This window comes from Camelus ferus, chromosome 16 (genome assembly GCF_009834535.1).
Source record: "Camelus ferus isolate YT-003-E chromosome 16, BCGSAC_Cfer_1.0, whole genome shotgun sequence".
Taxonomy (NCBI): Eukaryota; Metazoa; Chordata; class Mammalia; order Artiodactyla; family Camelidae; genus Camelus; species Camelus ferus.
Window position 1 is genome coordinate 37693911 of NC_045711.1, and position 13434 is coordinate 37707344.

The 13434-nt window shown below is 37.1% G+C and overlaps 1 protein-coding gene across 1 annotated transcript; it reads left to right on the plus strand.

The window, feature by feature from the left end:
- The first annotated feature begins 3847 nt into the window (after positions 1-3847).
- LOC102518524 (olfactory receptor 1D2-like) lies at positions 3848-4993 on the plus strand. Its single transcript, XM_032457435.1, is given in 4 exon segments — positions 3848-4058; positions 4061-4217; positions 4220-4648; positions 4651-4993. Coding segments are annotated over 4 exon segments (951 nt in total). The 5' UTR covers positions 3848-3968; the 3' UTR covers positions 4926-4993.
- The last annotated feature ends 8441 nt before the right edge of the window (positions 4994-13434 follow it).

Below are 13434 nucleotides of genomic sequence, written 5' to 3' on the forward strand. Positions count from 1 at the left end.
GATTATCACTGATGCACACTTGGGTGAAGAGTGTTTGAAAGTAGGATCTTCACTGATTCCAAAGTATCACCCCATAGATTATTTACTAATTACCAAGGGAAAAGATAACTTTACAATGGAGAGATATGGAAGATATCACTTTAATCAAGTGGTCAAACTTAGCATCAGGCAACCTGAAGTGATGAAGTAGGAAGGATATATCGCCAGGATATCTATTCTTCCCCAAAATGCTTACTTTGAATCTAGACAAATTAAGATTGTGGGGCAATTTATAAGACAGCTGGCTTAGGCTCTTCAAAAATGCCAATGTCATAGAAGACGAAAAAAACAAACAAGCAAAAAACCAAAAACCAAAACAAAACAAAATAAACAGTAGGGAAATATTCTAGATTAAAGGAAACAAAGGCATGACATGCAATACCTAATCTTTGATTGGACCCTGTACCAAGACAGAGTTAAGAATTCATTGACTTCTGGCCCAGATGAAGTAGCAGGGAACAATTTAACCTCTTATTTGAAACAATGTGGGGGGAAAAAAACCCAGATTAAATATATGAAACAGTTTTCAAGATATTGGACCTCTGGCAAGAAAGTTCAGTCATCCCCAAGAGATGGGAAATAAAAATGAAGTGATCCCTATGACTCCCCTAGTTTATTTCTTTGAGAGAGTTTCCAGGTCATGGTACAGGGAGGAGAAACTCAGGCAGACAAATGGAGGACTCCCTGACTGAGGAATTGGAATTGAGAGTCCAGGGAAATCAGGGTGACTAGTGTTCACAAAGCACAGCACTAGAGAGAAAAGAGGTGCACAAAGAAGTCTGAAGATATGCAGAGGGATCTCCTGAGTATTCAACAAAGTACCGGGCAGTGCATGTGTGTGAGGAGTTACTTGAGGTCAGGAAAAGAACCACATGAAAGGATTAGTGATAAAGGATAACTGGATATGACACAGGGTTGGGAAGAGTACCCATTCCTACAAGCCAAATGCTCAGAAAAGTCTTATCTCAGTAGTTGTGAATAATGAGCTCTAGACTAAAGGCTACTCGTGGTCATACCTAACCCAAAAGGATAAAGTTGACTTCACCCAAAACAAAGCTCAAACGTATTTCTAGGAATATAAAAATATGTACCACACAATAAACTAAAATTCACAATGCCTGGAATCAAATGAAAACTACCAAGCATGCAAAGGAGGAGGGAAATATGTGCCATATTGAGGAGACAAAGCCATCAATCAAAACTAACCCAAAATCTATACAGATTTTAGAATTAGCAGAACATGACATCGTAATAGTTATTATAACAACTGGCATATGTTAAAAACCCAGATTAAAGACTGAAAATGTTAAGTATAGGCATGGAAGAGACAAAATAGCTTCCAGAGAGTAAAAACAATGTCTAAATGAAAAGGACACTGGATGGGATTAATGGTAGATTAGACACTGCAGAAGAATCAGTGAACATTAAGGAATTATCCAAAATGAAACACAAAGAGAAACAAAACAAATCAACAGAAATGAACAGGGCATCATTTGATGAGCTGTGCAACAACTTCAAGTGGCCTAATACATGTGTACTTAGAGTCCACGAAGGAGACATAGAAAAATTTGAAGAAATAACAGCCAAAAATTTTCCAAATTGGTAAACACGATAAATCCACAAAGCCAAGGTCAGTGAACATTAAACATGAGAAACATGCATAAAACTGAAACAAGGCACAAATCATAATCAAATTGCTCAAAGCCAGCAATAAGTAGAAACTCTTAAAAGAAGCCAGAGGGAAAAACTATACACTACATAAAGAGGAACAAAGATAACAGTGACAGCAGATTTCTTGTTGGAAACAATGTAAGCCTAAGCTATTTTGGGGAAATGAATTCCCTGTGGCTTCTTTTAAAATTTGCATCTTAAGTTACTGAAGAAATTTCAACAAGTTCCAAATAGTAGAAACTGATAATAAGTCAACATAAGCTTAAGATGGAAGATAATGCAAACAAATCATATCAAAAAGGTGATAAGGATGGCACATAAAAAAGAAACCATAGATAAACCTCATTGATAAATATGACTACGGAAGTCTAAATAAAACAATTGGAAATCAACTTTAGTGTTTTACACTGGGATGGAAGTGTATTTCAATATTACCAGAGCTATTAATATAATAGGCACTGAAAAATCATTTGATTAAAAATGAAAAGACATAGCTAATTATTAAAATATTATTAGCAAAACACAAATAGAAGGATAGTTGCTAAATATATACACCATCTTCTGCTGAAGCATTTTAAGGCTCTTTACTGCACTTAGAAGAAAATTTTAAAATTTTAACAAGGCTCGGAATGACCTGACCCCTGCTTACCTGTACAATCCCACATCTCACTACTCTCCTGTTCACTCCAGCCATACTGACCCATATTTAATTCCTTAAACACAACAAAGGCCCAGCTCAGCTCTTTTGTACATGCAACTCTCTTCCTGTAGTGCTCTCTGATCAAGACTTCATAGACTGGCTTTTTTCATCCTTCACATCTCAAATAATAAAAACATGAAAATGTAAAGAGTTGTTATCTATCTCCATATAGTGGAATTCAATGTATCTTATTTATGTGTTCTCCCTTTTTATTTTTTTGAATTTTTTAAATTTGCATTTCTATATATTAGGCTTTCAAAAGGAAAAAAGACACATTAAGTTACTTTCATTGTTGCTATGCCTGAAATGTGCTTGATAAGAAGCAAAACATTGATCTCATGTTTCTCCCAAAATAGACAGTTGCCTCAATGCCATTTATTGACTAATACAAAATTTGTCTCCTAATAAACGTGGTCCCATAATAATCAACTATATCCTACAGGTTATTATTTGGTCTGCATCTGGAGTTTCTCTCCAGTTCTATTGATCTGTTTTTTCCAGCATCAGTACCACATTATTTCAGAGTCCTTTATATGTGGCAGAGGAGGTCTCCCCTTGCTCTCTCTTTTTCAACATCTCCTAACAGTTTCACACTTACTTTTAGATTAAACTTAGATGAGGTTTTCTTTCTTAAAATCCCTGTTAGAATTCTGACTTCAAACAAGTTCAAGTTTAGATTTGTTCAGTAGAACATGCACCTTTGGAATCTTAATATGCCTATCCATTTATCAAGTTTTTACTATACGCTTCAAGGCTGGAGAATTTAAAGGCCCTGACTGATTTCTGTTAACATTTTTTAATGCACAGATTTTTTTAGTTGTCACTGTGGATGGGATTATTTCATATTATATTTTAATCTAATTATTCCCGATTATTATTTACATAGAATAATAATAAAGAATCTTTCTTGAGTACTCACCGCAGGCCAGCTATTTGTGTTAAGCACTTTATTAGTTAATTGTACTCTCACCTCAACCCATTTTTCCCATGAAGAAACAGGATCTTAAAGAGCTAGGTAACTTGCCTCAGGTTTCACAACTAGAAAGTGTTAGACCCCAGACTTAAATTCAAGTGCTTTGAAATTCCTTTTAATTTCTAGTAACATTTCAGTTGATTGTGTTAGACTTTCTGGACAGATCATCCTATCAGCAAATACTGATAATTTTTCCATTTCCCTTCCAATATTTTTACTTTTCCCCTTTGTTCAGTTGTATAACATCAGTTTCTTTTACTGCATATACTTGTTTTAAATATCATTTAGATCAATACAACATCATAACATACTAATCTTGTAAGCACTTCAAGAGGGTTGTAACATGATGTGATTTAAAATAAGACACAGGCATTATTCCTGTAATACTGACTATGCCCGATTAGAACTTGCCTAGAATGACTAAGTCACATGAAGATTTTCCATGCTCTGTTTTGTGTCTCTTATACCAAAAACAAAGTATAAAGTTTAGCCTAAGATATTGTTAATGATAAGAAAACAGTTGATTTTACTTACCTGAATGTCTTTAGTCAACTGAGGGCCCTTAGTAGACGTTTGTTGGTGCTGATGCTGCAGACAGTCAGAGAAATGGATGGAGGCAACCAGAGTGGAGTCTCCGAGTTCCTGCTCCTGGGGCTCTCAGGGAGTCCTGAGCAGCAGCACAGCGGGTCCTGTTTTGGATGTTTCTGTCCATGTACCTGGTCACGGTGGTGGGAAATGTGCTCATCATCCTGGCCATCAGCACTGACTCCTGCCTGCACGTGCCCATGGACTTCTTCCTGGCCAACCTCTCCTTCACCGACTTCTTCTTTGTCACCAAACAATCCCCAAGATGCTGGTGAACCTTCAGTCCCAGAACAAAGCCATCTCCTATGCAGGGTGTCTGACACAGCGCTACTTCCTGGTCTCCTTGGTGGCCCTGGACAACCTCCTCCTGGCCACATTGGCATGTGACCGCTATGTGGCCATCTGCTGTCCTCTGCGCTACACCACGGCCATGAGCCCTGGGCTTTGTACTTCACTCCTCACCTTGTGTTGGGCACTCTCCGTCCTCTATGGCCTCATCCACACCCTCCTCATGACCAGGGTGACCTTCTGTGGGTCCCGGAAGATCCACTGCATCTTCTATGAGATGTATGTCCTGCTGAGACTCACATGTTCCAACACCCAAGTCAGTCACCCAGTGCTCACTGCCACAGGCTGCTGCAGCCTCCTCACCCTCTTTGGGTTCATGCTCACGTCCTATGTCAGATTGTCCGAGCCATCCTCCGAATACCCTCAGCCTCTAGCAAGTACAAAGCCTTCCCCACCTGTGCCTCCCATTTGGCTGTGGTCTCCCCGTTCTACGGGACACTTTGTCTGGTATATCTGAAGCCCCTCCACACCTACTCCATGAAGGACTCAGTGGCCACAGTGATGTATGCTGTGGTGACCCCCATGATGAACCCTTTCATCTACAGCCTGAACAAGGACATGTGTGGGGCTCTGAGAAGACTCCTCCTAGGGAAGCCTTCCAGAGGCTGACATGATGGTAATTTTGGAAGGGGCCCTGAAGTGGAGGTGGGAATTTCCTCCATCATGTGCAAGGCATTATCCTGTATGGTATACAGGAGTAATTAGGGCATAGAGCCAGCCCAGAATGAGTTTACTGATTTGTGGTAAAGAAAAGACATGTATGTATAACTCAGTATCCATTAGATCTCACCAGCCTTGGCAATAAATAAGGTTACACTAAGACTAATACGAGAAGTTTGCAGGATCAAATCCTTCAACTTGCCTGACACAGGACCATGGTCCCAGCCTTATCCAGATACATAAAGTTATAGCCTAGGGATGTCACTCCTGTTCTCTGACACATATCCATTCATGTTTCTGAGCTCTGGCCTTCTCTTAGGATAACGCCCTACAAGCCATTTACAGAAGATACCTTGTTCTGCCTCCACTGCAGGTGTCCTGGGTGAAGCTGCCCCTTACCTGATGTACTGCCAGGGGGAGGTCTGCTTCAGTCCTGACCCACAGTCCCTCTGGACATAGCCCCTATGGTTCAGTTCGAAATAGCAAAAAGATTCCTCTCCTTTGCTCTGGGTTGATTTTGTAATCCTCGCGCTCCAAAGCAATACTGCCTCTCTTGTCTTTTTCCTGTGTTTCTTTTCTCTGAAAAAATGTCAGACCTTGTCCCGGGAAGTCCATCCTGTCCTTTATTTCTGTGGCTCCTCACCTTTTATCTCTTCTTCATGCAACAACTCCATCCTTCCCTCTAAACAAAACTCTCAAGCATATCAACATACACTCGTGAGCAGGAGTAATGGTGGAGACAGTAGGAGAGGAGGTAGTTGTGAGATCCAGTCTTTACTTTTCTGATGTTCATTCGGTCATTCACCAATTCATTCAATTGATGACTGACTTAATGTCCATTATGGGCCTCAAACGAGATTACAGACATTAATAAGGAACCCAAGTCTATTGAGAGAAGTAGATAAAATTACAATAAATGTAAGTGGATCTAACTCATCAGTTAAAAGGTGATGTTTAACAGATTGATTAAAGATAAAATACAAAAAAAGTTAAAAAAATAGAAGCAATAAAGATGTGAAATTTCAAAATAAATAAATAAATAAAAATAAAATACAGACATATGTATTTAAAAGAGATACACTGAAAGCATAAAAATCTATAAAACTTAAAGAATAGAAACAGGCATATTTGGAAAATACTAATCAAAAGAAAGCTGAATATAGCTATATTGACATCAGATAAAATAGACTTCAAAGCAAAAATTACTAAGAATGGAGAATGTTCTTTTATTGTATCTGTATGAGATGATGGATGTTAACTTACCATGGCAATAGTTTCACAATATGTGTAAGTCAAGTCATTGTGCTGTACACCTGAAACTTACAGTGTTGTATGTCAATTCTATCTTAATAAAACTCAAAAAAAGAATGGAAAGTGTTACTATCCAAGGCAAATTTGAAACATACCCTGATACTCCACGAGACAAATGAAGTTGAAGCTTTTTAAGCTCCTTCACTCTCTCTTGCAGACACCCGTTCCAAGGCTCTTATCTAATTTGTAATTTTTTTTTCTTACACAGGACCCCAAACGGAATCACTTCAGGTCCAAAAGCCTTATAGCACTCAGATAAAGCAATTGTAAGTATTTTTGCACCTTTTTAAAAAGAGCCTCAAAATACATGAGGTAAATCTGGTATAATGACCAGGAGGAATTTATAGGATCACCATCATGAAAGGAAACTTTAGCAGGCCTCTCTTGATTAATGGTGGGTCAGGTTGGCAGAGGAATGTGAAAATATGGAGGATCTGAACAGCGTGGTCAATGTGCTTGATTTGGGCTTATGTGGAGTTTACATGCAATGATTAGGAAGAGTATTTTCTTGGACACACATGGAACATTTGCAGGAATTAGTCATGTACTGAACCACACACACACACACAAAAAAGCCTCAACAAATTTCAAGGAATAGATAAGTAAAGCATAATCTCTATTCACAACTCAATTGGTTTGGATGTTAATGACAGAAGAGTAAATAGAGTGTCTCCAATTTTTGGACCTTGGGAGACAGACTATTAGCTAACTCAAGGTTAAAAAAGAAATCAAAATAGAAATTTGAAAATATCTAGCTATCTGGAGGGAACTCTAATGTGAAAAGATACATGCACACCAATGTTCATAGCAGCACTATATTCAATAGCCCAGACATGGAGCCGACCTAAATGTCCATCGACAGATGACTGGATAAAGAAATTGTAATATTTATACAATGGAATACTACTCTGCCATAAAAAAGAATAAAACAATGCCATTTGCAGCAACATGGGTGGACCCAGATATCATCATTCTAAGTGAAGTAAGCCAGAAAGAGAAAGAAAAATAACATATGATATCACTTATTTGTGGAATTTAAAAAAGAAAAAGACACTATGAACTCATCTACAGAACAGAAACAGACTCTCAGACTTAGTAAACAATCTTATGGTTACTAGGGGAAGAGGGTGGGAGGGGATAATTTAGGAGTTTGATATCTACAAATGTTGTCCACTATACATCAAAATAGATTTTTAAAAGAAGTTTCTTTTGTATAGCACAGGGAACTATGCTCAATATCTTGTAATAACCTTTAATGGAAAAATATGAAAACGAATATATGTATGTATATGCAAGACTGGGACATTGTGCTGTATACCAGAAGTTGACACATTGTAATTGACTGTACTTCAGTTAAAAAAAAAAAAAAAAGAAAATATCTAGCACTGGATGGTAATAAAGACATCGCATGTCAAAACCTGTAGGATGTGGCCAGCATGGTGCTCTGAACAAAAACTGCGGTCTTAAGTGGTCACATTAAAAGGAAGGAAAGCTTCCTGTTTGTTAAGCTAAGTTTCCTTTTAGGATTGTGGAGCAAATGAACAATGGGATGAGCACAGGGAACATGCAAGGAAGGAGATAAATAAACTGGGGATAAAAACCAATAAAACAAATAAAACAGAGAGGATCAATTAGTAAATAGCAGTATAAGCAAATCATCAAACAATGCAGCAGTAACAAGTAGGGCGGGGGCAGGGGATGCTTAAGGAGCTAAAAGTGATTGCCTCTGGGTAGCAAAACTGGGAATGGGAAGGGTGAAGTTGGGTGACTATTTCTCAGTTAAAACCTACTTGTAGTATCTAAATTCTTTAACTATGATTAACTTATTTTAATTTGAATAATGATATAAAGAATAACCAGGAAAAAATGGGGGAAATTAGAGAAATGGAGGAAGGAGAGCCCAGCCCTACCAAATATTTTAAAATATTATCAAGTTACAGTAACTATATAATTGGGACTAGCATAGAATACTGCAAGAGAGTGCAGATATAGATGCATGTATGGAAATTTAATAAATGACAAAGGTAACATTTCTAATCAATGAAGAAACATTGGGACATTCAGTAAATAGTGCTCAGAAAACTGGCTAGCCATCTAAAGAAGTGAATCTCGACCTCACTTTCCCCTTTATATCCAGATGAAACAAAGATGTGATTTCCTTTAAAAAATAAAAGTATAAATGTTTAAGAACACATGGAAGAGAAGAAAAATTTGTAATCTTAGATTAAGGAAGGTTTTTGTAGATTAGCCACTAAATCATGAAACCATCAAGAAAAGATTGATTTGGCAGGTGCTGCTAGTTACCCCAGTAATATCCATTCTCCTTTTCTTTCTTATTAATCAGCCCTGATTTCAGTGGTGAAAGGGAGTGAAGAGTATCCAGAAATCATATTATTCTTTCTAGATTCCCTTGTAATGAGGAGTAGCTATAGGACACAAATCTAATCAATGAGATATAAGCAGAAACAGTGATTTCTGAGAAAACTTTTCTTCTATAACATAAGCACAACCTTTTTATTCTTGCCCTTTCCAATCTGGAATGGAGATGCACGCACCAGAGCTGCAGCAGCCATATAGCAATCATGTGGTGACCAACGGAGTATGAAGACTGCACACTGAGGATAGTGAGGCAGAAAAATGGTGAAAGCCCAGTTTCCTGATGGCATCACTGAGCCCATGAACTGCCTACCTTCAGACTTCATATTTGTTCAATAATTTTCAAAGTAAGGTAAAATCATGGCTCTCATATAGTATAAAACTGAACATGTGTTAAAGATTATTTAACACATCAATGAGGAAACAGCCAAAGAGTCTAAAGAACAGATACATTTTTCGATCAGGTAAATTGAAATAAATGTACAAACAGAGGCAAACTGATTTTTCCACTGGGGTGGGGGACAGTGGGGGAGAGCTGTCCCTCTACTGTCATAACTCATTTGCATGTCTATAGATGCTATCAGTTAATCTAAAACTTACAAAGTTGTAAAGTAAGTCCCATAGAATCTGAATCAGACAAGCCAGAAACGTGTCTTTTAGACAATGTAGTTTTCTACTGAAGCCCAAATTTTGCCCCGTATGTTACATGAAACAAATATTCTTCCATCTGCTCAAGCCATTGTTAGCTGGCTTTTTATTTCCTATAGCTGAATATATTCCTAGCTGATACAACTGATAAATTTGACTGAATTAAATTTTTTTCTTAACTTTGCACAGCATAAAACAGCATAAAAGCAGCCAAACGAAAACAATAACAAACTGAAGGAATATGTCCAACATGAATGACAAAGGACTAATTTCCTTAATATTTAAAAGGCAAACCAGTATGGAGAAGACTAACAACCCAACAGAAAATGGCAAAGGGTTACCAGGTAGGAAAGGGAGTGGGGAGGGATAAATTGAGAGTTCTGGATTTGCAGACACTAATTACTATACATAAAATAGATAAACAAGGTCCAATTGTATAGCACAGGGAACTATATTCAATCTGTTGTAATGACCTATAATGAAAAAGAATATGAAAAGGAATATGTATATGCACATAAGAATCACTATGCTCTACACCAGAAATTAACACAACACTGTAAATTGACTATACTTCAATTAAAAGAAAGAAAGAAAATGGCAAAGGGCATTAACAATTCACAGAAAAAGAAATGCAAATACTTTTTAAACATGGGGAGTGTTCAGTTTCACTCATGAGTTTTGGAAAATGTAAATTAAAACTATAATGTAACGTTATAGTTCACCTATCAGATAGGCAAAAATGTAAAACTTTATTGACAGTGAGGGAAATAAGGTGGTTTCATACATTCCTGTAGAGAGGTAAATTAACATAGCCTGTATGAAGGGCAGCTTGGCAAAACCTATCAAAATTCAAAATGCACATTCTCCTTGTCACAATAATACGCTTCTGGCATTGATCTTGTAAATATGTTTACCTGTATAACTAAAGACATAGGTAGAAAAATATTCTTTGTAGCACTGCTTGTAGTTGCAAAACACTGGTTAAATAACCATATATCCATAAAATGGAATACTACACAACCGTTTAAATAATGGGGCAAAGTCATGTTATTAAAAGTCAGGAGGGTTCCCTTTTTTCCACATCCTTGCCAACACTGGTTATCTTTTGCTTTATGATAACAGCCATGCTAACAGGTATGAGATGCCAGGTCACTGTGGTTTTGATTTGCATTTCCCTGATGACTGGTCGTGTTGAGCACTTTTTCTTCTACCTATAGGCCATTTGTAACTATTGGACTGGGAAATGTCTATTCAGGTCCTTTGCCCATTTCTTAACTGGGTTATTTGGCTTTTTGCTATTGAGTTGTACGAGTTCCTTATACATTTTGGACATTATACCATATCAGATAAGTGGCTTGCGAATCCATTCCATTGGTTCCCAGTGTGGTGTGCTGATTGTTTTCCTTTGTCGTGCAGCTTTTTACTTTGATGCAGTCCCACTTGCTTATTTTGGCTTTTGTTGCCTGTGCTTTTAGTGTCCTAGCCAAAACAATTGTTGCCTTTTCCCTGTGTTTCCTTCTATTAGTTTTAAACTTGCAGGTCTTATATTTAAATCTAATCCATTTTGAATTGATTTTTTATATGGTGGCAAATACGGGTCCAAATTCATGCACAATTGCTGGGAATTTAAATTGATACAGCCACCATGGAAAACATGAAGCTTCCTCAAAAAATAAAAAATAAAGCTGCTACATGATCTCACAATCCCACTTCTGGGTATATCTCCAGAGGAACTGAAATCAGAATCTCGAAGCAACATCTGTACTCCCATGTTTACTACAGCATTATTCACAGTAACCCAGATATGGAATCAACCTGTGTCCATCAGCAGGTGAATGGATAAAGAGAATGTGGTATATATACAATGCAATATTATTAAAGTGTTTTTGAAAAGAAGGAAGTCCTGCCATTTGCAACAACATGGATGACCTGGAAGACATTATGCTAAGGGAAATAAGCCAGACACAAAAAGACAAATACGGCATGATGCCACTTATATGTGGAATCTAAAATAGTCAAACTCACGTAAAAGAATGAAATTAGAACATTTCCTCACACTACATACAAAAACAAACTCAAAATGGATTAAAGACCTAAATGTAAGACCGGAAACCATAAAAGTCCTAGAAGAAAACATAGGCAGAAAACTCACTGACATAAATCATAGCAATATTTTTTGGATCTGTCTCCTAAGGCAAAGGAAACAAAAGCAAAAAGAAGCAAATGAGACCTAATTAAACTTAAAAGCTTTTTCACAGCAAAGGAAACCATCAACAAAATGAAAAGGCAACCTATTGAATGGGAGAAAATATTTGCAAATGATAAGACCAATAAGGGGTTAATATCCAAAATATATACACAATTCATACAATTCAATATAAAAAAAATCTAATTGAAAAATGAGCAGAAGACCTGAATAGACATTTTTCCAAAGAAGACATACAGATGGCCAACAGGCACGTGAAAAAATATTCAAGATCACTAGTTATCAGAGAAATGCAAATCAAAACCACCATGGGATTATCTCACACCTGCCAGAACAGCTATCATCAAAAAGACCACAAATAACAAGTGTTGGTGAGGATGTGGAGGAAAGGGAACCCTAGTACATTGTTGGTGGGAACATATATTGGTGAAGCCACTATGGAAAATAGTATGGCGGTTCCTCAGAAAACTAAAAATAGAACTAACATATGACCCAACAACTCCACTCCTGGGTAGACATATCCAAAGACAACAAATACACTAATTCAAAAAGATACATGTACCCCAATGTTCACAGCAGCATAATCTGTAACCAAGACATGGAAGCAACTTAAGTGTCCATCAACAGATGAATGGATAACAAAGATATAATATACATTCAATATATACAAAATAGATATTACTCAGCCATATAAAGAATGAAATTTTTGCATGCTTAGCATGCATGAGGTCCTCAGTTCAATCCCCAGTACCTCCTCTAAAAATAAAAACAAAACCTAATTAAGAATGAAATTTTGTCACTTGCTACAACATAGATGGACCTGGAGGGTATTCTGCTTAGTGAAATAAGAAAAAGACAAGTACTATATGTTTTCACTTACATATGGAATCTAAAAATTAAAATGAATGAACATAACAAAACAGAAACAGACTCACAGAAATAAAGAACAAACTGGTGGTTACCAGTGGGGAGAGGGAAGGGGGAGGGCCAAGACAGGGGTAGGGGATTAAGAGATGCAAACTACTATGTGTAAAATGAGCTACAAGGATATATTGCACAGCACAGGGAACGTAGCCAGTATTTTATAAAAAACTTCATATGGAATATAATCTATAAAAATATCAAATCACTAAGTTGTATACTTGAAAACAATAAAATATTGTAAATCAACTATACTTCAATAAAATAAAATAGTCAAACTCATACAAGCAGAGATAGAATGGTGGTTGCCAGAGGATGAGGAGAGGGTTAATCAGTGAGGTGGTATTTGTCAAAGGGCACAAAGTATCAGTTATGCAGGATGAATGATTTCTGAAGATCTAATGTACAGTATAGTAATATGGTTAATAGTCTATTTGAAGTTTGCTAAGAGTGGATCTTAAGTATTCTCGCCAAGGAGGAGGAGGAAGAGGAAAGGGCAAAGGAGAAGGAGAGGAAATGGGAATTATGTGAGATTACAAATACGTTAATTAGCTTGACTGTGATGATCATTTCACAATATATACCTATATTAAAACATCAAGTTGTATACCTTAAATATATACGATTTTTGTCAGTTAAACCTTAATAAAGCTGTTTTTTTAGGTCAGTAGGAAAAAGGTCAGTAAGAAACTGCAATATTAACATTATTCCAGCATCATTATTAATTTTTCCACATTCATTAAATGGCCAGGTATTTTTAGGTTATCAGCGTGTCTTAGGTTTCCTACACACATCTGTCTTTAATAAACTGGGTTCTGTGGTAGATACCTGCTGGGAACCTGCCCACCTCCCAGTGACCCACCCTCAAGGTTATCTGTGGTGGCCACAGACCCCAGTCCCCTGGCTATAAGTGATTGGATGGGGAGGTTATCACCTGACCTTCTTAGGCCAATCAGAGTCTCCCGCATGGGGCTCTGATTGGAACTAAATTCTGGC